Below are 26,901 nucleotides of genomic sequence, written 5' to 3' on the forward strand. Positions count from 1 at the left end.
TTATAAAGAAGCAGTTGTCAGTGTTTTGAAATAAAAATCAGGGAAGAAAAATCAACATTAATGTTCTATTAAGTTTTTTTTTTCCCCTAGGAATTAAGCCCTCTCACTGCTCTAGCATTATAACATCTTTGTCCAGTTCCAGAATGATGGGAACCTAGTCTAAACATGATCCTTTCAGCAACTCATATTTTCTGGAAATCCACATGAAATCAAATTGATATAAATATTTATGCATGTGTTTGAGATACTAGGACATCTATTTTTTATTCCTCAGTTGAACTTTTTCCCCAATGGATACTTGTTTTGTTCTTTGATCCTTTCTATATCCTATGATCAGATTTTGATAAAACAGGCATGGGGATGCACCTAGATAATTAAGTAATTGTGTATAATTTGGAAAGCTGGGGATTGTATAAACCATACCTAATAATAGACTATTTTGATTCTATCTTGACCCTAGAACTTAGGTCTCAGGAAGTTATTATCTATGACGATGTGGACATAAAAGAAAAAAAGTCAAAGTAAGTCAATTTACCGCATTGGTCATCCCTACTGATATTTAACCCATTTCCTGATGCTTTGTTAAATAGGGTCAGAGGGCCTCCCTTCAGATCCTTGGTTACTGGGTGAAAAGTCAAGTTGTGATATATTGCCCCCACTAGGAAAGGAAAATAATGAGTAATGTAGATGACCTAACAGTGGTAGGTGATTCAAAACTCACTGGAGCTTTGTTTCTTTCTTTTTTTTTTTTTGCGGTATGTGGGCCTCTCACTGTTGCGCCCTCTCCCGTTGCGGAGCACAGGCTCCGGACGCGCAGGCTCAACGACCATGGCTCACGGGCCCAGCCGCTCCGCGGCATGTGGGATCTTCCCGGACCGGGGCACGAACCCGCGTCCCCTGCATCGGCAGGCGAACTCTCAACCACTGCACCACCAGGGAAGCCCCTGGAGCTTTGTTTCTTACCTTTGAATCTATAGACTTGAAACTCATTTCAACATAACAAATACTTATTTAAATGCCTCCTGTGGAGGATGGCAAGCACTACCTGACAGAAGCTCTGTTCTCAAGGTCTAAATAACTAAAATCTATCAAAAAAGAGAAACCATCCTGAAACTCAATACCCTTATCTCTAGCTACTTATTATCTGTCCTTTCCCTCTCAACTAAATGGTTGAAAATAAAGGTCTCCTCTGCTCATCTTGGACCCATCTTTCTAAGCTCACTGCAACTGGGGTTCTGTTCCACCATGACAGTGGACTTGTTTTTGGTAAGGCCACTAATTTCTTTGTTAAATCCAGTGGATACATTTAAGTCCTTATTATACTTGGCTTCTCTGTAATATCTTAAATTGTTGATCATGCCATCCTTCAAAGGAAAAAAATATTAACGTTCCCCCAGGTTTCTATGTTACCATTATTTCTTATTCCTCATCTTTGGCTGTTGCCCCTCCTGTTTGATTGGTTCGTTTTGGTTTTGTGTGCATGTATGTGTTCTAATTCATTTCTTTAAAAATGATGTGTTTCTCAGATTTCCTGTATCAGTTCTCTTCCCTTCTTCCTTTATATGTTCTTGAAGGGTCTCATCTACATCTAGGGCTTTAATTACGATCACTATAGTAAAGATACATATAGTATCTTTAGTAAAGATAGTAAAGATACTATAGTAAAGATACTATATAGTAAATATACACAAAAGTAAAATTTACACTTTTGAGGTCAGATTTCTCTCTTCCACTTTAATAAGCCTGCTAGATAACTCTGTTTGAAACTCAGAATTCCATAACTCATAATCTCAACTGTCCCCACCCAAATATGATCCCTTTCTTCTAATCTCTATGTTGGTGATTGTTTCAATAAACACACAGTTGCTCAAACCAAAACCCTAAGCATTCACTGTCCTTGACTCATCCTCCTCTGGTGCCCTGCACCCTCTTCTGTTTAAATAACTCTCAAAATGTTCCTGCTTCCCCATCCCCACTGCACAGCCACATGAAGGCACTCATTACTTCTCAGCTGGATTATTGCAGTGACTTCCTGAATGGCCACCTCACCTCTACTTCAGTTTATTTTCCAAACTTTCTAAAGTACAAATAGGATCATGTCACAAAACCACCATTCGCCAGCTTAAAAATGGTTAGTGGTTGTCCATTGCTCTCAAAATGAAATCCAAACTGCTTAAGAAGGCATAAAATTCATTATTGATCCAGCTCCTGGCAAACTCTCAGCCTCAGCTGTACTTCCCACTCACTCACCATTCCTGTGTTCCATCCATACTGTACATTTGGGTGTTCCTTGAACTCTTCAAGCTTTCCAGCATTTCTAAACCTTCACATTTGTTCCAACTTCTTCAATTCATTCAACAAATATTTACTGAGCATGTACTATATGCCAGACACTATGCTAAGTGTTAGTATAAAGCAGTGAGTGAAACAGATGTAATTCCTATTCCTTTCCGATTGGAGAGGCAGATAAATTAATTTAAAAAATCTATAGGGCTTCACTGGTGGTGCAGTGGTTGAGAGTCCGCCTGCCGATGCAGGGGACACGGGTTCGTGCCCCGGTCCGGGAAGATCCCACATGCCGTGGGGTGGCTGGGCCCGTGAGCCATGGCCGCTGAGCCTGCACGTCCGGAGCCTGCGCTCCGCAATGGAAGAGACCGCAACAGTGAGAGGCCCGCGTACCAAAAAAAAAAAAAAAAATCTATAATTAAACATAGGGATTTGATTGCTTTGGATATTTTGAAAGAGAGTGGACATATGGTGTGTGTGTTGGAAGGAGACTGATAGTCATTTTAAAGTAGATATCTGGGGAAGGCCTTTCCAAGGAGGTGAGAATTTAAGAACAAAAGAATTGTTCTGTCTGTAACACACTTTGCCATGCTTTTTGCTTGGTTGACTATTTTATCCTTCATTATTTAAAACTGAATTCATATTTTGCTTTCCCCAGGAAGTCCTCTCTGAGTTTATCTATTTGGGTTAGGTCCCCCTTTTTATCAGAACATTCTTTTCATAGTTGTATTGTCTTATTTCTTGCCTGTCTCCTCCTCTAGATGGGAACTCCCTGAGGTAGGGGCTGTGGCTTTCTGATCTCTATCATGTGGCCTCATACCAAAACATAGTTTGTTAAATCAGATAACAAAGAAGGACCTGCCTCCAAAAAATGTGCAAAATAATTTGGAAGCTCAGAATAGGCAGACATTTCCATTATTTAGGGGATCAGAAAAGTCTCTGTGCCAAGTCAAAGAAGCAAGGATAGGAAACATTTTGACAGTTGGAGATTGGGGTTGAGAGAGAGAGAGAGAGAGAGAGAGAGAGAGAGAGAGAGAGAGAAGTGGGGAAGGTTTGCTGGAGGGAGAGGGGTGGACAGCTGTGTAAATGGAAAACAAGTGTGTTTGGGAAGTTTCATTGGACCATAAGGCATGTGATCAAGAAAGTGGGTGTTACGAGCAGGAAATGCAATTTGGCAGGAGATGGAGAGGAGAGCCCTGGAATATAAAATTAGAGTTAAGAATGAATTCTTTCTTAAAAATAAATTATATATTTGTAAAAATGAAAATAAGAAACATGTAAGTTTAAAGCAAGATAAAACAAATTTCCCTCAACCCATAACTCAACTTCAGAACTAGAACATATCCAGTGCCTTGGTTTCTCTACCTTGTGCACATCCCTTGGTCTATCTCATTGCCTTCCCCCAAGGTAAACACTCTCCTACATTTCCTGTCTTTCACTTCCTGTTCAAAACCAAAATACTGTTATCAAGCACAGGTGATAAAAATATATTGTTTCATTAGGGATTTTAACATTGTAAAAACGGTATGTTGTATATAGAATTCTGCAACTTCTTTTTTACTCAAAATCCATCCTTTTTTAAGCCACTATTAATTTATTCATTTTTACTGTTCTACAATATTCTATTTTATGTACATACCACAATTTATCCATTTTCTTGTGAGTACTGAGGTAGTTCCATGTTTTTTGCACTTTTGAACAATACTGCTACAAATATTCTTTTTTATATGTATACTTAGAAGGGAAAATAATGCAAATTTTATAGGGAATGAAAATTCATAAGAAAATGCCAACTTGTTTTCCAAAGGAAAATAGGCAGAAGATATGAACAGGTCTTCTATAGAAAGACATGAGGGGTGAATAAACATATTAAAAGAGGTTCAACATTGTTAGTAATGAAGGTAATGCAAATTAATACCACAATGAGATAGTATCTTATACCCAATAAATTGGCAAAAATTAAGAATTCTTTCTGTGTTGGTGAGAATGTGGATCAGTATTCCCTTTAAATACTGCTGGGAAGAGTGTAAATTGGTACAACCACTTTGGAAAATAAGCTGGCATTTTCTTATGAATTTGCATTCCCTGTAAAATTTGCATTTATTGTATTTTCCCTTCTAAGTATGCACGTGATTTAAGATTGTTGCTTTCTATATCTTTAAAGAAATCTTTATCCCAAGATCATATGATATGCTCCCATATTTTCTTCTAAAACTGTTTAACTTTTTGGCTTTTACACATAAGCCTTAGATCTACCTGGAACTGATTTTGGCATTTTTAGTGAAGTAGAGATCCAGTTAAATTTTCCTCCATGTGGGTAAATGTTCTAGCATGATTAATTGCATAGCCCCTATTTTCCCCATTTCTACAATGCCATCTTTGTCATACTAAGTTTCCAAAAATCTGAAGATCTGTTTCCATGCTCTGTATTCTATTTGTCATTTTTTAAAAAACATCTTTATTGGAGTATAATTGCTTTACAATGTTGTGTTTGTTTCTGCTGTATAACAAAGTGAATCAGCTACACGTATACATATATCCCCATATCCCCTCTTGCATCTCTCTCCCACCCTCCCTATCCCACCCCTCTAGGTGGTCACAAAGCACTGAGCTGATCTCCCTGTGCTATGCAGCTGCTTCCCACTAGCTATCGATTTTACATTTGGTAGTGTATATGTGTCAATGCCACTCTCTCACTTCATCCCAGCTTACCCTTCCCCCTCCCCGTGTGTCATTTCTATCTTAATTGAATTGTGATCTGGAAGAGTAGTTGATATGGTATTAGTACACTGAGGAAGTAGCTGATATCAGTACTTTGACATATTCTGTGACATGATTCATGCCTAGTATATGGTCAATTTTTATAAATGTTCCATGTGTACTTTAGAAAAATATGACTTCTCTAATTGTTTGATACAAGGATCGACTTATGTCCTCTAAATCAAATATTTGGCTTGGCCAAAAAGTTCGTTCAGGTTTTTCTACTGTTATGGAAAAACCCAAACGACTTTTTTGGCCAACACAATATGTGTTAATTCTCTTAATAAAATCGTTTATAGATTTATGGATTTTTAGATGCTTGATCCATTAATATATGAAAGAAGTGGGTTGAAATCTCACAGAAAGATGGTAGATTTGTCAGTTTCTTCCAAAAGTCTATCGTTTTTTTCTTTATATATATTTTTTCTTTTTTTATATTATATATATATATTTGTATATATACTTTTATATATATATTATATATATTTTATATATATTTTTATATATATTATTATATATATTTTTATATCTTTATATATATTCTAAGGCTGTTTTATTAGTTGCATACAAAATTTTAATTATCTTCTGTTGAATTAAATGTTTCTTTTTAGGTTGTAACCATCTCCATTTCCCCTAATATCAACACTATTAATAACAAAAATAATACTTATGTAGGTCTTATTGTGAGTCAGTCACTGTTTTTAGATTTAACATGTATTAACTCATTCAATCTTCACAATTGTGAAGTAGATACTATTATTATACAAATTTTGTAGAAGAGAGGTTGAGACACAGAGGTGAAGTTATTTGCCCAAGCTCATAGCGCCAGTAAGTGGTAGAACCAGGATTCAAACCCCAGCAACTAGACTCCCAAACCATTCTCTTTACTACAACACTAAGCTAATTTCCTAGTGATGCTTTGTCTTAAAGTCTAATTTGCCCAATCTTATACCTACCTGACCTTTCTTTTAGTTAGTATTTCCCTAGTATACATTTTTCATCCTTTTTCTGCTTTCCATATTCTTGTTCAATATGTCTTATATAAACAGCATAGAGCTGAACTGGCTTTTAAAAATATCTAACATGACGATACGTCTTAACTCCTACCTTGCCCTAATGTAAAGTTTAATCTTCTGAAATATTGTGGTGCTGATAGCATTTTCCTCAGGACAGACTTGTCTTCTGTGCTTGCATACTGCTTACTGCTCTGTCTGGTTTCAGTTTATTTGCTGGGGGCTATTAAGGTATAGCGTACAGGACTTAATCTAAGTGTAAAGTGTGGCAATTTGTTAAAACAAACCAAAAAAACCTTTATCCAGGATCTAGCAGTTTTGTACTGGGAGGGCCCTATCAGAAAATTCTTTTGCCCTACTTCCAAATAAGGAAGTCCAGAACTGTGGGCAAGAGGACAATGTAATCAGAGCCACACTTCAGGAAGAGTAACTAGACCTAGACCCTCTGCAGAGTGCTTTGAAGGGAAGGTCGGAAGTAGAACATTTGTTAGAATATTGTTAAAGGTGCTCAGATGAAAGATGATCACAATGTGTTTTGGGGTGGTGAAAAAAATGAAGAAGATATTTTAAGATTAAATGATATTTACCAAGTCACTTAACCCTATCAAAATCTGACCAATTTCTTTTTCATGTGATAGAGTAAATCTTCTGTAGTTTGGCCTCAGAGAAATAAATTATTAAAGACATTTGTAGCAGATGGAACACTGATGGAAAATAGCAGAACTGGGGATAGGAAGGGAGATGGAATATGATATCTGAGTTCTTGTCAGCTTGGCTAGTTTGCATGTCATGTCCTGGTACGTATTAGGTTGAAGAGATGCCTAAACAACTCTGGATTAAATTGTTGCTAGACAATCCGGACCTCTGATTTTCATTTCCTTCTGTTCATTAGAATTTCCCCTAGAGAGTCAGCAAGGGAAGGAAGAGGAGGGGAATCTTGAAAAAGACACTGGAACAGCTTCTACCACCTGGTCCCAGTGGGCCCTATGGCTGTCATGTTACTTCTCTGAATCTTAGTTTCTTAACCTGTGATATGGCAAAAAAAAACAATCCTCATCCTGCCAAATTAATTAAGCTCTCTAACTAGATCCCTATGAAAGCTAAAATAAGTTGACAAAGAGTTGACTGTAATGGTCACATGGTTAGCATGGGTAAAAATTAGTATGACTTTTCTGAAAATAATATGTTGTTTTATAATCATTAAAGAAAATAAACTGTTAAGCAGGCATTTGCTTTGCCTGTTCCTTGCCCTCACAGCTATAGCTCCTGCCTAGGAAGTCCATGCACAAGTTCTCATTAAACACTTGCTCTGTGCCTAGCACTGTGCTGAGCTTGTGGTAGGTATATCTGGAATGTGTGTGTCTGGATCCCATCTTTTGGGAACCTAAAGTGAAGAGATAAAATGAGTGAACATCAGACAATTAGAAAAGAAGTAACTGCTGAGCTCCTTGTTATAGACTCCAAAGGCAACAGACATTGAGAAAAGAGAGTGATCGGAGATCCCTAGACGAGTCCTGGAAGTCTTCTTAAAAGCTTTCCCTAAGCTGCATCTTTCTTTTTTATTGAAGTAGAGTTGATTTACAATATTGTGTTAGTTTCAGGTGTACAACACACTGATCCAGTTATTTTTTCTGATTATATTCCATTATGTTATTATAATATTGAATATAATTTCTTGTGCTATACAGTAAATCCTTGCTGCTTATCTATTTTATGTGTAGTAGTTTGTACCTGTTAAACCCATATTCCTAGGCCTTATCTTTAATGCTCGTCAGATGCTGAGTCCCTGATATTCTGTTGGACCTCGTGACCATAATCTGAAGGGAATTGTGACACAATGTCACTGAAAAAATTTTAAATTCCTCTGACGTAATATTCTTGTGGTTATAATTTATCCAGTGAAAAGTTGTGTTCTGATGTGCAGACACCATAGACATACAGACGGTTGATAGAGGAGGGGCCAGTTTTGCTCCCATCAATGATGAACATATTGGTTACTTTGTCATAACAGCAGAGTAAAGTTTTAAAGCAGCAGGCATGATGAAAGACCATAGACTTTGGAGTCAAACACACTTGGATTCAAAGCCACTGGGTTCAAAGCCACTATTTCTGTGACCATAATAAGTTACCTAGATCATCTCTTTCCCCCTTTGTAAAACTTTATGAAAGACTACTTTAAAGGACTGTTGTAATACTTCCTATAAAAACCACATTAGTTAACATATGTAAAATGCCTAGCATAAGACTTGACACATAGGGGCTCAAAACATATTAGTTCTTTCTATAATACCCTCTCTCCTCTCTGCATCCTTTTCTGCTAATGCTAAATACTAGTTGCATTAGTCTTGTCCCACAGTTAAAGTCCATTTTATCATTCACGTTTTAGAGGTGAAGAAACTGAGGCTCAGAAAGGAGAGGAAGTGTGATTATAAGCAGGTTGGCTTCTGGCTTCAATTTTTTTTTTTTAAGTTTTATTTTATATTGGAGTATAGTTGATTTACAATGTTGTATTAGTTTCAGGTGTACAGCAAAATGATTCAGTTATACATATACATATATCCATTCTTTTTCAGATTCTGGCTTCAAATTTGGATTGCCACAGATCAGGCGCTGGCAAGCTATGGCCTGGGGGCCAAATATGGCCGGCCACTTGTTATTGTAAATACAGTCGCAATAGCCGAGTTGTTACCATAGAGATGGCATGTCGCAATAGCAGAGTAGTTACCATAGAGATGGCATGGCTTGCAAAGCCTAAAATATTTACGCTCTGGCCTTGCCATAGATTATCAAAATATACTTCTAGATGACTTTTTAATTTTTTGGTAAAACACAGTTTCCCAGAAAGTACTGATTGTTCCGTAAGGGTTTTAGTTCAATCTTAATTTACTTGCTCAAAATATTTTTCTTCTCAGTGGTGAAGATAAACTAAAGACTTGGAAGTCCAAGTTTTTGATATCAAAGGAAAAAAAAGAGAAAAATGGTGCTAAAGAATCAGAAAGGTAAGCACAAAAGTACACTTAAATTACAGCTTATCTGCTGCGATTTATACCTCTTACTAGCTGTGTGGCCTTGGGCAGGTCATTAAATTTGACTTTCAGGTTCCTCATCTACAGAATGAGAATATTAACACCTACATTATAGTACAACTGAGAGGATTAAAAGAGAAAAAGAATGAAAATGTAAAGTGTCCCACACATTTATCTTTATCATTCCTGCTTTTGGTGGACAGGGAGCAAGAGAAGAATTCTAGTCACTCCTTATCAAATGATGAAAAATTTCCAGTCTTCCTTTGGGCAGTAGGAACTTCTCCCCAGTAAGACAGAGCTTAAATAATACACCAATTAGTACTTAAATGATGCTTTGAGAAGAGAAACTAGGTATCATATAGTAAGACTGATTTTCCTAAAATACAATATAATTCTAGTTATCACTACATTAGTGTTAGAAATAAAAAAGAATGTTTTATTGATTCAAGATCTCACCTTTATTCATGTGATTCAAATTCCCAGTTGGCTTGGTGGGGTGGTGATTTTTTTTTTTTTTTTTTTTTTTTTTTGCAGTACGCGGGCCTCTCACTGTTGTGGTCTCTCCCGTTGCGGAGCACAGGCTCCAGACGCGCAGGCTCAGCGGCCATGGCTCACGGGCCCAGCCGCTCCGCGGCATGTGGGATCTTCCCAGACCGGGGCACGAACCTGTGTGCCCTGCATCGGCAGGCAGACTCTCAACCACTGCGCCACCAGGGAAGCCCTTGGTGATGTTTTTTACTATCTCTGATGGTCACTTAGTGCTCTGTGCTTCAGTCTTCTCAGTTGCTGGGATATGGGGCAGGAGCTGAGGCACTTTGTTTAACACGTGTCTTGGGGAAATCCTTGTCTAAACGGTCATTGAGCTGGGAACACTGCATGGTCTGTCTGCTCTGGGAAATCTGTCTAGAAAAGTCCTACATGGGCACCCCAAAAGAAATCAGACATCAGTCTATACCAAATTTAAACTCAGAGGATGGCATAGGATGGCCCTTCCCTTAAGTTTGTTTTCTTTAAGTTTAGACTGGATGTAATTTATTTTTCCCAAGTTGGAAAGATGTATTCCTTAGACAAGAAGAGCATCTTTCTACCTTAAACTTCACACTTCTACTTTTGCGTAGCATAACGAAACAGAATTCCAAGAGATGAAATAACAGTGAAATTGTTTACCTTCCCCACCCCAAAAAAAGCTTTCTAGTATTTTAATGTCTATACCTAAGTCTTTTTAGGAAACAATCTTCTCGTGCTTTATTATTTCTTACAACAAACTGATATAATGGTTTACTTTTTTTCTCAACTGAGTAAATTTGAAAATGCAATATTGAGTCTATTATTATTCCTGTAAATTGATGTATCAATTTTCTATGTGTTCTTTGTTCCTTTTTAAATGGTTTCTACCATAACTTACTCTACCAATAAGAATTACTTTCTATATTAGTGCAACCCTTTTATTATCCCTTTATTAATCAAAGATGATGACCAGTTTTCAGAGAAGTCTGGGGAAGGGTATCCCTGGTATAAAGGCATAGAAATGACAGCCCACCTTCCAAGATGTTCCATGTAGACTTTGAATGTATATGGAAAAGGGCAGCTGGAAAGGTAGGTTGGGGCCAGATTATAAAGTGCCCTGTGTACCACACTAAGGAATTTGACTTTATCTTATAGGCAGTAGAGACAGATTGAAAGGTTTTAAGCAAGAGAGTGACATGATCAATTAAATTTTAGAAAGATGACTCTGGAGGAAGGTATGCAGATAGATTTGAGGAAGGAGAGGCAACAGGAAGATGGTATAAAATTAAACACATAAAATTATATCTGAATTTATCCTGAAACAGAATGAGTTTATGGCTTTGGAAGCTTAGAGTTTTATTATAATACACTTCACTCTACCTGCATATTTCTGCCTGCTTATCTCCCAGGAATTTCTTCAAAACCAAGAAGCAAAACTTAGAAAAGAACAGAATGGAAAGAGAAGAAAAACGTTTTAGAGAAAGATTCGAGGTACGTTCTCCTCTGAAAGTAAAAATTAACAATAAGAGGAATTTCTGTTTTTAAAAATTCTATAAGTGTGTTGCACGTCTGCCTCACTGGGATTGACATGATCTTTGATTAAACATCTGATATGTTAATTTTTTCCTGATACATTTCTATATTATCATGCCTTCGTACATGCTATTTCCTCTACCTGGAAAAACTGCTAAGTCATTCTTTAAGGCTCTGTTCAAATGTCACCCACACTTCCCTAACTCAACCAGGCAAAGTTACTCCCTCAGCACATTTCATACATCTATTATACAGTATCCGTTATAACACTGATCAGGGGTATTACTGTGTGTGTGTGTGTGTGTGTGTGTGTGTGTGTGTGTGTGTGTGTGTGTGTGTGTGTGTGTGTGTGTGTGTGTGTGTGTGTGTGTGTGTGTGTGTGTGTGTGTGTGTGTGTGTGTGTGTGTGTGTGTGTGTGTGTGTATTCTAAACTAAAGTCTTGAGTCCCTTCTGAAGAAGAGATTTTTGTCTTGTTCAAGTTTTCCCTCCAGCTCCCAACATAAAAATGGTCACACTAAATGATTAAAAACTTCTTTCATTTAGAGTCCATGGAGCATTTTTCTATAATGCCAAGGTTCAAACACTCCTCCCTTTTGATTTCATATACTGTCACAGTGAGAATTTATTAATTTTAAGAAACATACATTGAACACCTTCCATGTACCAGACATTGGATTGAGAGAAAGTATGCATCCTGCTCATGGAATCTGTCCAAATTACTACTTTGCCTAAAATCTTTCAAAAGTTCCCCATTGCCAAATAGATAAAGATTAGGTTTTCTTAACATGAGATATAAAGCGGTTCATGTCATGACCTTTGCTTGTCTTTCTGGTTTTATTTCCTGCCATTCTTCACCTTGCACTTTGTGCCTTGGCCACAGATTGTTCATAGTTCTGTTTCTTGAATGAACGTACACCTTTATCCTTGCCCTGCTATTTCCTTCCTCTAGGCATTTATCTGGTCTGTTCCAACTGTCTGGTGTACCCTTGCTACTTTTCTCCATCTGACCAAATCGAGGCATCTCCTCTAGGAACCCACACTTCCTGATTAAAGAAACTACATACCTATATACCTGAGCAAACCTCTAGCTTATCACAAAACATTAGCATTATTGCAATTACATGTTCACCAATTAAACTATGAGCTCCTGGAGGACAAGGGTATATTATCTATCCTTATATCCATACACAGAGCAGAATAGGAGTACCTAACACTGTGTAAATATCCAAAAACGTTTTTGGACTGAACATAGGAACATATACAAATCCCTCATAATCATTAATAAATTCTGCTTGGACCAAAGCTGATTAGGGTTACTATATCTAGGAATTGTGATATGAAATGATTTACTGCAAACTGTGACGTTATTTGATTAGCTGAAAAACAAGTGTGTAACAATTACTTGTTGAAAGGACCCTACGTTCCATCTAGTGCCCCCCACTGTAGCTGGGACACTCTGTGACACTCTCATATGGGACAGAAATCCCCATTCTCATATGTACGTGAGTCTATTCTTCCTAATCACCTATGATGAGTTTCCTTGATATATCTTTAGAAAAACTATACAGTTTCAATAATTTTTATTCAGCTCAAATCACAAAATATTGGGTGCCCCATTTGTACCAGGCATTGAGGGTACAAGGATGGGTAGAACTGTTTTCCATTTTCAATGTATGAGACAGCATGTTAATCAGAATCCACAATAGGGGTATATACAAAGTGCAGTTAAAATAGTAAATTATACATGGCAGTCATGAAAGTCTTCACAAAAGGTACCTAAGAAAGAAGAGTATTTCAGGCAGAGAAAACAGTAGGAGCAATGGCATGGACATATGTAAGGTACACGGCACATTCAGGCTTATCACATAGCTTGATGTGGCTTCAATAAAGGGGACAGAAACGGGGGGACGGGGAATGACGGTAGGCAAAGGACTCTGAATGTCAAACTAAGAAATGTGGATCTTACCCTGAATGAAGAGTTTCTAGGACTTTATAAAAAAAGAAGGTGACCACCTAATCAGGTTTACATTTTAAGAAATCACTGTGCATTCACAGTGAACAATGGCCTGGAAAGGGTAAGATCACTCTGTTAGGCAAAAGAAAAATTGTGTGGATTAGATCCCATTTGGTATAGGTTAATCATAATTTATCATCCAAATTCAGGACGCTTCTGAGAGTGGAAGGAGGCACACTTAATCACAGTAAGTATTTATAAATAGAGACATTAACTATAAGTAGAGACTATCCCAAGCAAAGGAAGATGTTTGGCCACCCTAATTTGGTGAAGCGGACATCTGTAAATATAAGCTACATATTCTGGAACTATTATTTTCCAGTCAATGGATTTCAGTTACATTAGAAGGTGGTGTACCTGTTGATGTATGGGTTGGCTAGTTTACCACACAGAAAAAAACTCCCCTGAGGTCAGAAATCAAATTCCTCAGTTTTTTCCACAAATGCTCGTCTTTAACCACCAAGCGAGAGTGGGAATTGCCCCACACATCTTTAAAATGTGTGTGCTACAGCTGTATGTATATAAGAATATATGAGCCCACCAGAGAGGAAGGGTAGAAAGAACAGCTAGAAATGCTGTGTGTAAGAAAGAATTATAAACTCTAAAGTACTACACAAAGAAAGAGGTTTTTCTCTTTCCCTCTTTTTTTTTCCTTTTTTAACTTGTCCTTTCCCAGGTTTGGTGGTGACTTTATTACTGCAACAGTGAACGTACCATTCATGGTACTTAATTTATACCAATGTTAACACCTTCTCACCCACCAGAATTCATTCTAGTACAATTAGATAATGGGTGTGAAAACACTTTGAAAATATGATCGTAACAAACAACTGTAAGAAAGATTGTGATAATAATAAATGTACCATTATTTCCTTAAATAACTTTTCTTTCCCTGAATATCTTGCTATTATTTTCTGTCCCTTAGTCATTAGTTAACTAATTAATATCTAGCATCTTGAGTTTATTTTGAGGTTAGTATAGTATGTCTTCCATTAATTTTGTTACAATGAAAAAGAATGAAAACTATGCAAGCACATTCCGATTAGGAATTTCTCCTTTCAGTATGACAAAGAAATTACTGTCATGAACACAGCAGTGGCATGTTCCAATAATTCAAGAAATGGAATATTCGACTTGCCAATAACCCCTGGAGAAGAACTGGAAGTCATTGATATCACTGAAGAAAATCTAGTGATATGTCGCAATTCTAAAGGCAAATGTAAGTTACTGGCTTATTGCCCATGAGATTTCAATCACTGTTTTTTAAAAAAACCTCAAAGCATTATAACTTTCAGATTAGTAATAGTGATTTTTATTTCTATAGATGGATATGTGCTAATTGAACATCTAGATTTCAAGTAAGTGGTTTGATTTTATACTTTAAATAATAAATTCTAAATACATAATACATTATTATGTCTATAAGTCTCAAGGAAAGACTATTTCATATATTTAAATTCAGGAAAAGTTTTTCAATCTGCAATGCCCTATTCTGTAAGGATTACTTGGAAGAGACTATTTTTGTGTCTGCCGCTCCTGAGGTTATCAAACTTCTCTACGGAGCATATTTATAAACATTTTAAAGGAGCATAAAAGTATTAAACTGGGGGCTTCCCTGGTGGCGCAGTGGTTGAGAGTCTGCCTAACGATGAAGGGGATGCGGGTTCATACCCCAGTCTGGGAGGATCCCACATGCCGCGGAGTGGCTGGGCCCGTGAGCCATGGCCACTGGGCCTGCGCATCCGGAGCCTGTGCTTCGCGGTGGGAGAGGCCACAATGGTGAGAGGCCCGCGTACCGAAAAAAAAAAAAAAATTAAACTGGATAAAAAATTCCCCTGAAATCTCCTACTCACTATTCCATGGACCTGTATTTCAAAATGTTTGTCTATTTTTCTTTTTTCTCAGGCATGAAGTTTAGTCACCTTAGGAAGATCAAGATCAAATGGTACAGTCTGCACAAGTGAGAACTCGTTCTAAGGTCTCAGTCCTGCCTCACATCAGTTTACGTGTCAGCATGAGATGGTGGAATCTGTGGAAACTTTCATCAGGAATTTAGAGGAGAAAAACAAACCCTCCACATTTAGATGCAGATTTTGCTCCTAAGCAGTTATCTTTCAATGTCTATTTCAGTATCTATTTCACTGCTGGCTCAAGAGAATGTGAAACAGTGTGTGTTGGCATTCCAGCACTTGTTTAATGAGCCATGTCCAAAGTCAGAAATCACGCCTTATGGCACCTAGCCAGTTGTGCAGATGGTTAGTTTGCTTCTAATGCTTCTAATGTTAGTACACGAGTGTTTATAATTTCTAGACGATGTTGTGCGTTTAAATTGGGTGTAATTTAATTCTGAAAAGTAAATAGTATAACCAACATCTTATAAATATTCCAATTTAAGGTATATCTCAAAGCAGAAGGACATTTATATACCAGCTTTGTCACAAAACTAAAATCAGACAAATGCTGCCCAAAATTGGTTTCTTTGGGAATAGTGTGCTGAAAAGTAGTTTTTTCCTAAATTCACCCAACATTTTGAGAATTGCCTAAATATATTTAATAAAATTTAAATAATATATATGCTGTTATCAGTTTAAAATAACCATTTTACTTCTTTTAAACAACAGAATATTATTTTGTTTATGCCCAGATTATCTATTAAAATAATTCATAGGTATTTTTACTTACAGAAAGTAAAGAAACATAAATAATCTGAGCCATAAATAACATTCTATTTTTCAGATGATGTACACTGCCTGTTAGGGTGATCCTGCCCTTCAAGGGTATGATCCGTGGCTTCATCCTTTATACTGTGAGACTATTTTTTAAGCTTCTATATTCTTTTATCTTCTTTTTCTTGTTCCAAATGGCACGTGTCAATAAAGGCCAAGCTTACTCTAGAAGACAGGGATCAAAAGTATTCATAAAGTTTAGAGAGGAAGATAGGTACAGAGGTTATTACAAATAACAATTATAACACACAACATACAGGTGACACTGAAGCTTGGCCTTTAAACACATATATTTGTTAGACAAGACACAGAGATGGAAAAATCCATGCTCTGCCTGGTGACCAGGAAGAAATTCAAGGTAAAAGGACTACAGTGTATCTGATAGGAAATGGCAAGTGCTAGAATGGGGTAAGTCAGGGCTAGAATGTGACAGAGTTCACTTGGACTTTTTTTCCTTTAGAGAGTAGGAACCATTCAAAGGTCTTAAGCAGGAAGACAATGCCAGGTGTGCGGAGAAAAAAGGAAAAAAAAATCATGGCAATATGGCTGAAAGATTATGGATGACAGATTAGAATGAGAGGAGACTAGTTAATTTTGCAATATTTTGAGGCGTTAAGACCACTAGACCTTAAGACAGCAGCAACAGAAATATATAGTTTCAGGAGCCCCCATTAGAGGTAGAAGTGAGAGAGAAAAGGAATTAGGAAGTGACACTGAGATTTCTTTTCTGGGAGATGAGATTAAGGCAGGCACCAAAGACAGACTTAGAATATATTTCTGCTTGGACCCCCCCCCCCCCCGGATTGAATTTACTTCTCGGTGAGAGACCGGGCAACCGGGCAACAGCAGCCCTCTCCCACACTGTGGGCACGGTAGAAGAGGAGGACACGGGACAGGTATGGCCCATGGGCAAAACCAGAGGGAGTACCGGGCCATGTTGAGCAGACACCATTCCTGCAATAATCCTGTACAAACGAGGATCAAAACCCACATAGCACACTTGCCACCGCACCAAAACATGAAGTATCTTAAATCCTGAGGCGGCAGGGGGACTACATTTTACCTGACATAGGTTTGTCCCATGCACATTCCATCGCATCACATGGCCTCTTATTCTAATTCCATGACTCAGCTATGCGTCTCCATTTCCTCATCAGTAAAGCAGGGCTAATAACACTCACCTTGTCTGCTTCTCAGGGTTGTTGTCAGGCTGTAATGTAATAATATAAATAAAAGTGTCCTAAAATCCTTAATACAAAATACTAAGTGTTGTTATATTTAGTACCTGGCCTTTTCTGAAGTTGGAAGATGCTGAACACAAAAACAGGTTTTTGAAATTCAAAGGTTAAGACTTGAAAGAATGGCTAGGATGTAATAATTTTACATAGATATACTTAACAGGCTTTTGAAACTGAACACTTTTCTGTGTTTTTTGAAGTATAAACCATTTGGTCTAACATAAACTAGTAACTAATTTCTATTTATTGATATGGAATACATTTTTAGGAAGAACATTCCATCCACATCGAAGTAGTTGTTTCTGTTTCGCTATCAGCCACATTTCTTCCATTCTTTAAATCACGGCACTGAAACTGAACTTCATACACTATTAATCTACAAGGTTCTTTAATGTAAACATTATAACTAAAGTTTCAGTAATGTCTCAAGCAAATGTCATCTGTCTCCTAGAAACCCTCATCTAGCAGAACATTTCAATGGAAAAACGAGTGTCTATTTTACTGTTTAATTTTGCATAAAAAGAAATCATTAAAGATGAGAACACTCTGTTGGATAAAAGACAGCTTACAAAGGGACTTGACCCTAACAGAGGCTTCCACTGGGCCTCTCATTCATTTATAGGCCGGGCCACCAGCAACCTGTTAACATGCACCACCAAAGCTGTCCCTTCCTCCTTCTGAGTACCTCTGACACACTTGGTCTTCCAAGTCGACATAGCTTTCTCTTGAGCAGGGCCTCTCCCGTACATGTTCAGAACTTTTAAAACATAGATTCTGAGGGGAAGAAGAGGAAGGGCAAAAAGTCAATATATAATGACAAATTCCTAAGAAGTGGTTGTTTCTGGGTAACAGGGTTTGGATGATTTTTTCCAGCTTCTTCAAACTTCCTGTACTCAGATTTCCTACGATAAGCATGTATTACCCATACAATTTAGGAAATAAAGGAAAAAAAGTATTCACTAATAAAAACAAATCTAAGTTTGGATAAAGCAAATTGAAATCTTATATAGCTTGACTTTGATGTGTTTTTAATGAGAGCTAGCATATATTTTTCAAAAAGTTGCTTTTCGATATATAAATATGGGAGGTGACCATCATAAGCACATGGGACCACAGCTACATTGCTTGTTCTCTATTCTCAGCAGCCTTCAGTGTAAAATTTTGTTGTAAACCTGAGGTCTTCTATGGTAAGCAGAATTTTGGCCTCCGTGTCCTGGTTTTAATACTTGTAAATATGTTAATGTGACTTGGAAAAAAGAGACTTTTTATAGATGAAATTGTTTGCTACCCAGCTGGCCTTAAATAGGAAGGTTATGGAAGTGAACCCTATTTAATAGCATGGGCCCTTACAATCAGAAGAGGAAGGCAGAAGAGTCAGCCAGTTAGCGATGCAGTGAAGAAGAGGCAGGCGACATTTGAAGCATAAGCCCCCTGTCACTGGCTTTGAAGGTGAAGGGAGCCATGGACCAGAGAATGATGCTGGTCTCTAGAAGCTACAAGCCAAACCCAGAAAGGAAATGGGACTGCAGTCCCACAGCAGCACAGAACTAAATTCACCACCAACTTGAATGAGCTTTGAAACAGACTCTGCCCCAGAACCATGCCCTACCAATGCTTTGGTTTTCAGCCTGTGTAACTTGATGCAGAAACACCAGCTAAGCCCACCGAACTTCTGACTTACAGAACTGTAAGACAATAAATTTGTGCTGTTTAAGTCACTAAGTTTGTAGTAACTTCTTATGGCAGCAATAGGAAACTAATACAATGGCGGAAGTTAGAAACTACAGTGTACAACAAGGAAGACAAAAGTGGGCAAAGATGGTATGGAATCGCCAAGGAATCACAGGAAGCAAAGTTCTACAATGGCTTTGTCTGTAACTATTAATTGAGTTGCAGAATATTAGCTTAACGACTGAACAGAAACAAAACAGCTTTCAAATTAAGCAGAGACTTTAATTTGATTTTGTGAAAAAAGCTTATAAGTAATCAGATAGGCTGCTTTTCTCTTTTGTGTTTGTTTGTTACCTATGAGTTTGTACAGTGCAAGTATTAACTAGGGAGAACCTATAACTATGAAATGCTGTGTAATTCAAGAAGACATCTTTACCACACAGTTGCTGGAAGACATTCTTCCCACTGATCATTTAACACTCACAAAAAATACATAACAAACAAAACTGAACTTTGAATCTATGGTTATTAAAACACAAAAGCACTAAGAGTCTGGTCTTTTTTTCCCCTTCCTGAAATGAATTATAGAAAATGATCCCAATTTCAACAGTTAAAAAAATTATTTTAATAGATATGTAATCAAATGCTTCGGTGGGTAAGTGCATCAGCCTATGGGATTTTTTTTCCAAAGATGGGCTAAGAAAGAATGAATGCAAAGTGTTCCTGAAAATTTTCTGAACAATTAATATCCAATCTTACATTTTCTTATGATTGTCATGGACACAACCTAATGGCTGTCAACTTTCAGTTTTGTTTGTTGCACTCAAAAAGTCACTGTATGATATTTAAGCATACATGATACAGAACACATTCTTCCTAAAACATTAAGATTACTACGCTTAGAGTTCACAGTTCTCTAACAGTTTTACATTAAACACTCAAAACATCATACAACCATAGATATTTGTGAATAGTCTGGAGAGAAAGCTGTATTTTGGTACATTAAGGCATCTTCAGCCAACAGTTTAAGAAGTTCTGAATATCTGCTGCAACAAAAGACAAATTTGATATCTGGATGTTCGATACTTTCAAGAAATTTTTAAAGTCCCTTAAAATAAGAATACCATAATTTGTGAAACTGTGGTCTTAAACATTTTTACCACTATATTCTTACCACATAAGACTTACCTAAAATCAAGATACTCATCCTATCAGTATCAAAGATATCTATTAAAAAAAAGAAAGGGATTTACATTAAATATGATGATAAACCCTGTATTTTAAGCAAGAGCCTTCAGTTTCTCACACACATCTGTGAGGTAGGTTATTATCCACATTTTGTAGATTAAAAAAACTAAATGAGGTTAAATGACTTGCTGCTGTCAAGCAGCCAAACTGAGAATCAGATTCAAAATTAGATTTTGTTCTTTGCTCCGCATTATTTCTTTCCTTTACAAACTTTTTAAAGGGTTGAAATATAAAGATTGCTATTCATTGCATTCATTTTAAAAACACGAAAAGGCAGCCATACTTTTACCAAGGTGACTTAAAAAGTGAAGCAACATAAAACAAACAGAAAAACACATTTAGTGAACAATTTCTGACAATGATAGTGAGGTCTGGCCAAAGGAACCTGAAAACAAACAGGCAAAAGCAAACAATGTGACTGTTTGTGGAGGACAGATTTAAGGAAAAATGAGAGGAATTAGGGAAAAAACACAGTTTAAACAAGTTTTTGACTAATTATTAGTTCTACAACTCAAGAGAAAAGGCACAATTAATTAAGGTGTTTTTGTTTTTTTAGTGGATCTGTTTTTTCCCTTAGGAAAATGTTATCTGTCTAGAAAAATGGACTTTCTTTGTAACAAAACTTAAAAAGGACTTTTAGCTGTGAAAAATGCATGCTTAAATTAGCAGCAAAAATTAAATATGCAGTTCTCCTTGGCTAGAATGTTCCTATTCCTTCCTTGAAATTTTTTTTTCTTCAGTCTTTTTTTTAATACATCTTTATTGGAGTATAATTGTTTCACAATACTGTGTTAGTTTCTGTTGCCCAACAAAGCGAATCAGCCATGTGCACACACATGTCCCCACATCCCCTCCCTCTTGAGCCTTCCTCCCATCCTTCCTTGAAGTTTTAAATCGACACAAAGTAGCAAACCGCGAATTAAAAAATTCCCACTGTATGAACCTTGTCAACATTCTCTGTATGTTCAAAAGAGCTGTCACGCTAGGATATTCTATAAGCACTTCACTTTTTTCCTGGAAAGAGCATTCTGCTCTCGGATTTCCTTAATTGCACTTTTTCAAATGTAACTTAAATTTACTGACCCTGCTTGTCCAAATAACCATGAGCTACTTCCATAACATCTGAGCTGCTTGACCTATAAACGGTAGTTACCAAAAGTCACATACACAATCACGGCTGCAAACGGGCGTTGCTATGCAGGCTGGCAGTAAACATTAACACTGGCTCATGAAATTAATACAGCCCCGCAGTCTAACTTCTAGACCCAGCCTGATTCTTATCAGGTTATGACTGAAAAAGTTTAATTAAAACTCAACATAGTCTAGACTGTGGGTCCTGTTCTTTATGTTATTACTGTCCAGTGGCATCAAATGCATTATAATTATATAGGGAAAGGCTGGTAAGGATGCCAGCAACTTGCTTAAATAAGATACACTTTTAAAAGCTCAAACATAAATTACATTTCAAATTTTTATAAGGTTTAAAAGACTCCATATCAAGCCAATAATAATTAGGTAGTTTGTGAATAGAAATATACTCTATGAAAATAGCATCTTATCATCTAATATGCATATAAAATGAAAAATTATCAATCTGTATATGAAATTTAGATAAGCCTAATTTAGATTAATAGTCAAAAACTATGATAATTTAAGATAGGAGTTGGGGCTAGTTTTACTTTCTAAAAAAATCTTTGCTATGAGAATCATATAAATAAAGGAAGAATCATGTCCTAAAAAGTTTCTTCAGTATTTTTTAAGCACCCTCAATAACTTAGAAGTACTTAACAAAAATCAATATGCTAATCATAAATACTTAAGATAATTACATCTAGTTAGTACAATCAACTGGTTCAAATAATTAAACTAAAAAATATTCAGTTAAGACTACTTCATGTCACTCTAAGACTTGAAAGCAATACATCTTTATTTTTAATACTCAACTATGCAGATATTTCAGTGATTCAGACTGTTTTCCCCCAGAGGAAGGGGGCATATGAAGAGCAGTGATCATCACTGAACACTTGTATGGCATTAAAGCCTTGTGAAGAGCTTTCTGGTCCTGCTTTCCCATCTGGAAAATCGTTAACTCACAAGGTTACTGTAACGTATTAAATAAGTTAATAGACGATATGGAGGGTCTCTGGATCTAAAAATCACTATTAAAATGTATGGAACACTTCCATCACTCCAAATTAGTAATCTTTTGCTTTATGGCAAGTACACATGACATTTGAACATGTTTGGTTTTCTGGATGATTTTTACCATTTGTATTCCAGGGAGGCAGCTGTATTTAGAAAAATATTTTAGTATATACCTTCAAAACACCTCGCCAAACAAATACAGACCATTCGCACTAGTATAAAATCTCTAAATGTGTAAAAAGTGAGCACTAATACACATCATATGAAAAGGCAGAGAAGACCAAACTTCTCTGAAGTTAACTCGGAAGTCTTTTAATCTATCCCTCCCACTTTAGAGGTTACAAAAATGAGGCCCAACACAGGATGTGACTTACAAACAGATTGCACAGATCCCTCATCCAGAATTTTAGAGTTTCTGAGAACTATTATTAAAATAAAGTACATTCCCCTATTTTCAAAGTCAGAGTGACAGAATGATCAGGTAAAGGAGTGCCAAATTGAAAACGTGGAGGTCTTTAAAAAGAAAGAAAAACAGACAAAACTGTGAACACGTCTAGCATTTAGATACTGAGATTTCACAGCCATTAACAGGATTTAAATTATTAACCAGTGAATAGACAAACGTGCAGTGTCTATGGTAGGCACATTCCAAGATCTTATATTTTATAAATGGAAGGTGCATTGCTTACATTAACTCAATATACTGTACATTTACAGATAAATCCAAATAGTCAAAAAAATCTGTAACAGTTGTCTATGATTATCTTCTCAATTATGTCTCATCTAATAAAAAATCAATCTGTATTCCCTGAGTACAAACTGGCTAGGGAATAAGAGAAAGCAAGCCCAGGATTCTGTAACTGTCCCAGGAAACCTATTTGCAGAAAGGGGAGAACTGTCTGTACTACATATAGCCAATTCCCTGACATGGAATACTGTTATTTCTGAATAATTTAGGCTCTTGGATTCTCTTTATAGCTGGCAAGTATCAAGGAAGGCAAACACTAGCGGTTACAAAAGTGTCTCAAAAATTTGTTGATGAAAACAAAAGCCCAACTTATAATAGTTTGCCTCCCTCCCTCCCAACGTATCTAATTTGGGATGTTGTTTGTTCCTTCATTAAAGAATAACAGGAATTAGATCTAAATATGGTGTTCTATATATAAAAGTATTTAGAAAATGTTCACTGACTATACTTTCTGAAAGTAAGAATCAATGTTATTGACTCATTACCCATAGAGCCATAAGCATTAGTTACTAGTCTCTTAGACAATTTTTAGAAGTAATCTTGTTTAAGGTTTTTCAGTTCTCCATTCAACACAAAAAGGAATAAATTTTGCTCTCCACAAAATACCACAACCTGATTAAGAAAATCAAGGTGCTATGAAACAAGTTGTAGACATATAAAATTCTACTAATCCAGCATTCGCTCAAGATGAATATATCTACAGGCTAAAATGGAATTATTCTGATTTTGAACCAGATTCTCTCCAATAACTGATAAGGGAAAAGGAAATCTTATTCTTATCTACCCATTATGGCAACCTGGTACAATAATTTTCTTAAAATAGTATTTTTCAAATATGTTTTTTCCCAGGGGATGGTAAGTTTAAAACCATGTTTACATTAATCTGGGCAAAGCAGGATTAAACAAAGTTAAACGGTTTTCTTTTTTTCACAGAAGGACTGGTCAAAGGCTTTATGCCCACATCCTTTGTCATCTTCAAGCAGGAGAGTAACATGCATCATTTTCCAAGCTTTGCTCAATGAAACCCCTTTTCTACAGAGCATCTGACAGAATGCAGTTTGGGAAATGCTGTTCTAGAACCAGTGTGGACTCCATTTCCATGATATAGCTAAGACTTTATCTGTAGCCTAATAATAGAAGCTCTCCTCCAGAATCTTAACACTGAAGAAACTGTTCCTACCCCAGGTCTGTCTACCACATACCATATCCGCAATTACCCAGTTTACAAGACTGAAATGTGGGAATTTAGCAACTGATTTCTTTCCCTCTCCCTGCTCATTAGCAACAAAGAGCCTCCTATGAAAATGTTCTAGCCCTGTTATGCTGGGCTGCGCCTCCTGTAATCTTCTCTCTACAAACAAAGTACTACGCCATCTACATTCACAGAAGAGCTGTGCTCTAAAACCTTAAGGACACAAGAACCCAAACTGTGACCCTTGGTTCTCCTAAAATTCAACAGATGGCTATCAAAATGTAGATATTCATAAATACTGGCAAGAATGAGAAAATAGTAAATAACTTCTTAACTCTTAAAAAACATGACAGTCATCCATTTAAAGCAATTTTGATATAAGTTTCTAACATTTGATTCATTAGACTAAAGAAGCTAAAATGCCACTGGATTCCTTCCTACCGTTTCTCTGTCTTCAAAATTGTTAGGGATTTTGTCCTTGGGAATAAGGAATCAGATTAATTCCTTATTTTGAAGGTCACCCCATTCATAGGCAAGTATTATGAGGTGGCCCTGTTTTTCCCTAAAGAAGTACTTACACATTTGTTGAGGCCAAAATTATGCCATACCTATATGCAGCAGGACTGCTTTTCCCTATAAAAATATTCACAAAAAAGTATCCTTCGATGCCACTAGGTGGCAATCTTTCAAAGGTTTAAACTTAACACATCTTAACTGCCTGCAACCCCACCCTCTTTCCCAAATTGGCTAATAAGGATTCCTTGTATTTTGATATTAAGAAGTCAGGCTTAAAAGTTAAATAACACCATTTTTAAAAAGTTCTGCAAAACAATATGATGTGACACACTGCAAACTCCTGACTCAAAGCTCTTTAAAGACAGACATACTTGTCTTTCATAAACACAAGAGAAATCCGGTCTAACATTCTCATTTGCTTCTTGGTAGAAAACACATTATTTTTGGCAAAGAGAAACCTGTCAAGGCAATGTCACTTTTTGTTTTCAAGAGCTTAATCTTTTATAGGGTAAGTCAGGTGAATGAGATTGTTAATTATAACATATTAGACAAGACAAATGAATAAATACAAATGCGATAAATTATACATAATTTTAAAATTAAATATTTTTACTAAAACAAAATATAATCAATGGGCTATTATCTACCCTGCTGTATATAGGTTTTTTGTTTTTTTAAAAGCCTTAAAAAAACCTGCATATAGCCAAAAAAAAAAAAGTTTGGTTTTTCATTTAAAAGCACTGGTGCGAATACATATATGTATATATGTAAACAACACATATATTTATTCAAGAGAGAATTTTTTGAATGTTTAAGGCTTCCCTGCCCTACCAGGTTCAAAAGTGAAAGTCACAGCCTACCAAACTTTGGAAGTACACAAAAGCCCTTAGGGCCAGAACAGTGTTTCAAACTGGATGGCTAGCAACCAAGATATAGAAGAAAGAAAGAGAACCAGAAAAGATTTCAAAGCTGAGTCAATCAGCCACTAAGGATCAAACAATAAACAAAGACAAAGGTGACTAGGGAAGGTGAGGGAGGGGTGTGAATACAGTAACAAACTTCTGATGAATAATTAGCATCATGGGATGCAACAGGACATACACACAGCTCCACACCACCACACACAATAAGAGATCAAAGGTAAGAGTCCTCTTTAAGAGACGGTTGACATTTTGCTTTGTTTCATTTAACTATTTTATCATGCTTGGTGAAGTACAAAAATAAATAGAGTGAAAAAGAATCTGAGAAACGTAGATTTTGAAGGCATGTTGTAAAATGATATAAGTTTATGAAAAAGACAAAGGTGGTTGTAATTCCATATGTTCCAGTACTGAGTAGAACCTTGAAGGCTCTTAAATACGTTATTCGGGAAAATCTCAAGATAAAACCTCTAGTTGGTTATAGCTGTTTTTAAGGAACCTGGAAATGACCGTTACCTGTTTCAGGACCACAGCCCTTCTGTTGAACACTGGGCAATATTTGCAAAAACTGCTAGCAGAACTTGGTTTCTGAAATTTGGGGGGCTGGCTCTTAAGATTTCAACATTTAATTACTATCTTACTAATGTTTGGGCTATTTTTTTTAATCTTCTTGTGCATAAACACAGCTTAAAGCCTGCTGAAATTTAGGAAGCAAACTGGATTTATCTACACTAAACAGTAAAGCAAGAAGATGTTGCCAAACCACCCTTTGACTGAGAGATGGTTTACCAGTAAAGGTGTATTAATCATCTGTAGTGAATCCACAATTTTAGATTAACAATAATCTTCATCAGTGTTCACGTATTAAAGATACTACCTGTGTAAATTTATCATAGGCAGAACAGAATTACAGATCTCTACAGTAAATGAAATGTCAGACTTTTACGTTCTCAGTCATTTCAGTGGCGTTGAGCGTCCCCTGGAGATAGTCACAGCTCTCAACCAGTACTGCAGAGTATGTGATATCCATAAGTAAAACAATAATTTAAAGAATATATCTGATTTTCACAGTGCAAAAACAGAAAGACAGAGACTAAGGAAAGCTCATCAACGGGCTAAAGTAGTGATCAGACTGGCACACATTTCAAAAAAATCCATGGTGTGACTGCCCAGGCGAGGTGGAACTGAAGACGACGTGCTTCCGATCAGGGAGCCCGAGAGGGAGCCCGAGAGCAAATGGCTCTCCGCAGTTACAGAATCCAAACTGGATCGCGGTCTGTGTAAGCCAGCAGCAGAGCAGGACCGCTGGGGCGTTGAGGAGCCAGACCTCTGCTCCATCACCTCATCTGAAATGGACC

General features: G+C 36.7%; 2 protein-coding genes across 4 annotated transcripts in view; one reads left to right on the plus strand and one right to left on the minus strand.

Moving 5' to 3' along the window:
* Positions 1–14,507, plus strand: part of FYB2 (FYN binding protein 2) — an 86,350-nt gene extending 71,843 nt beyond the window's left edge. Inside the window, 5 exon segments of the mRNA XM_060141930.1 lie at positions 461–521; positions 8,972–9,057; positions 10,989–11,083; positions 14,202–14,358; positions 14,464–14,507. Coding sequence (XP_059997913.1) covers positions 461–521; positions 8,972–9,057; positions 10,989–11,083; positions 14,202–14,358; positions 14,464–14,501 — 437 coding nt within the window. The 3' untranslated portion in view covers positions 14,502–14,507.
* Positions 12,689–26,901, minus strand: part of PRKAA2 (protein kinase AMP-activated catalytic subunit alpha 2) — a 71,278-nt gene continuing 57,065 nt past the window's right edge. For 2 of the 3 annotated variants that reach the window (XM_060139931.1, XM_060139932.1), the window contains exon 9: positions 12,689–26,889. In XM_060139931.1, coding sequence (XP_059995914.1) covers positions 26,651–26,889 — 239 coding nt within the window. In that variant the 3' untranslated portion in view covers positions 12,689–26,650. The remainder of the gene's footprint in view (positions 26,890–26,901) is intronic. The other variant, XR_009538920.1, reaches the window with a different exon arrangement.

The sequence above is a fragment of the Lagenorhynchus albirostris genome, chromosome 2, assembly GCF_949774975.1.
Source record: "Lagenorhynchus albirostris chromosome 2, mLagAlb1.1, whole genome shotgun sequence".
NCBI lineage: Eukaryota > Metazoa > Chordata > Mammalia > Artiodactyla > Delphinidae > Lagenorhynchus > Lagenorhynchus albirostris.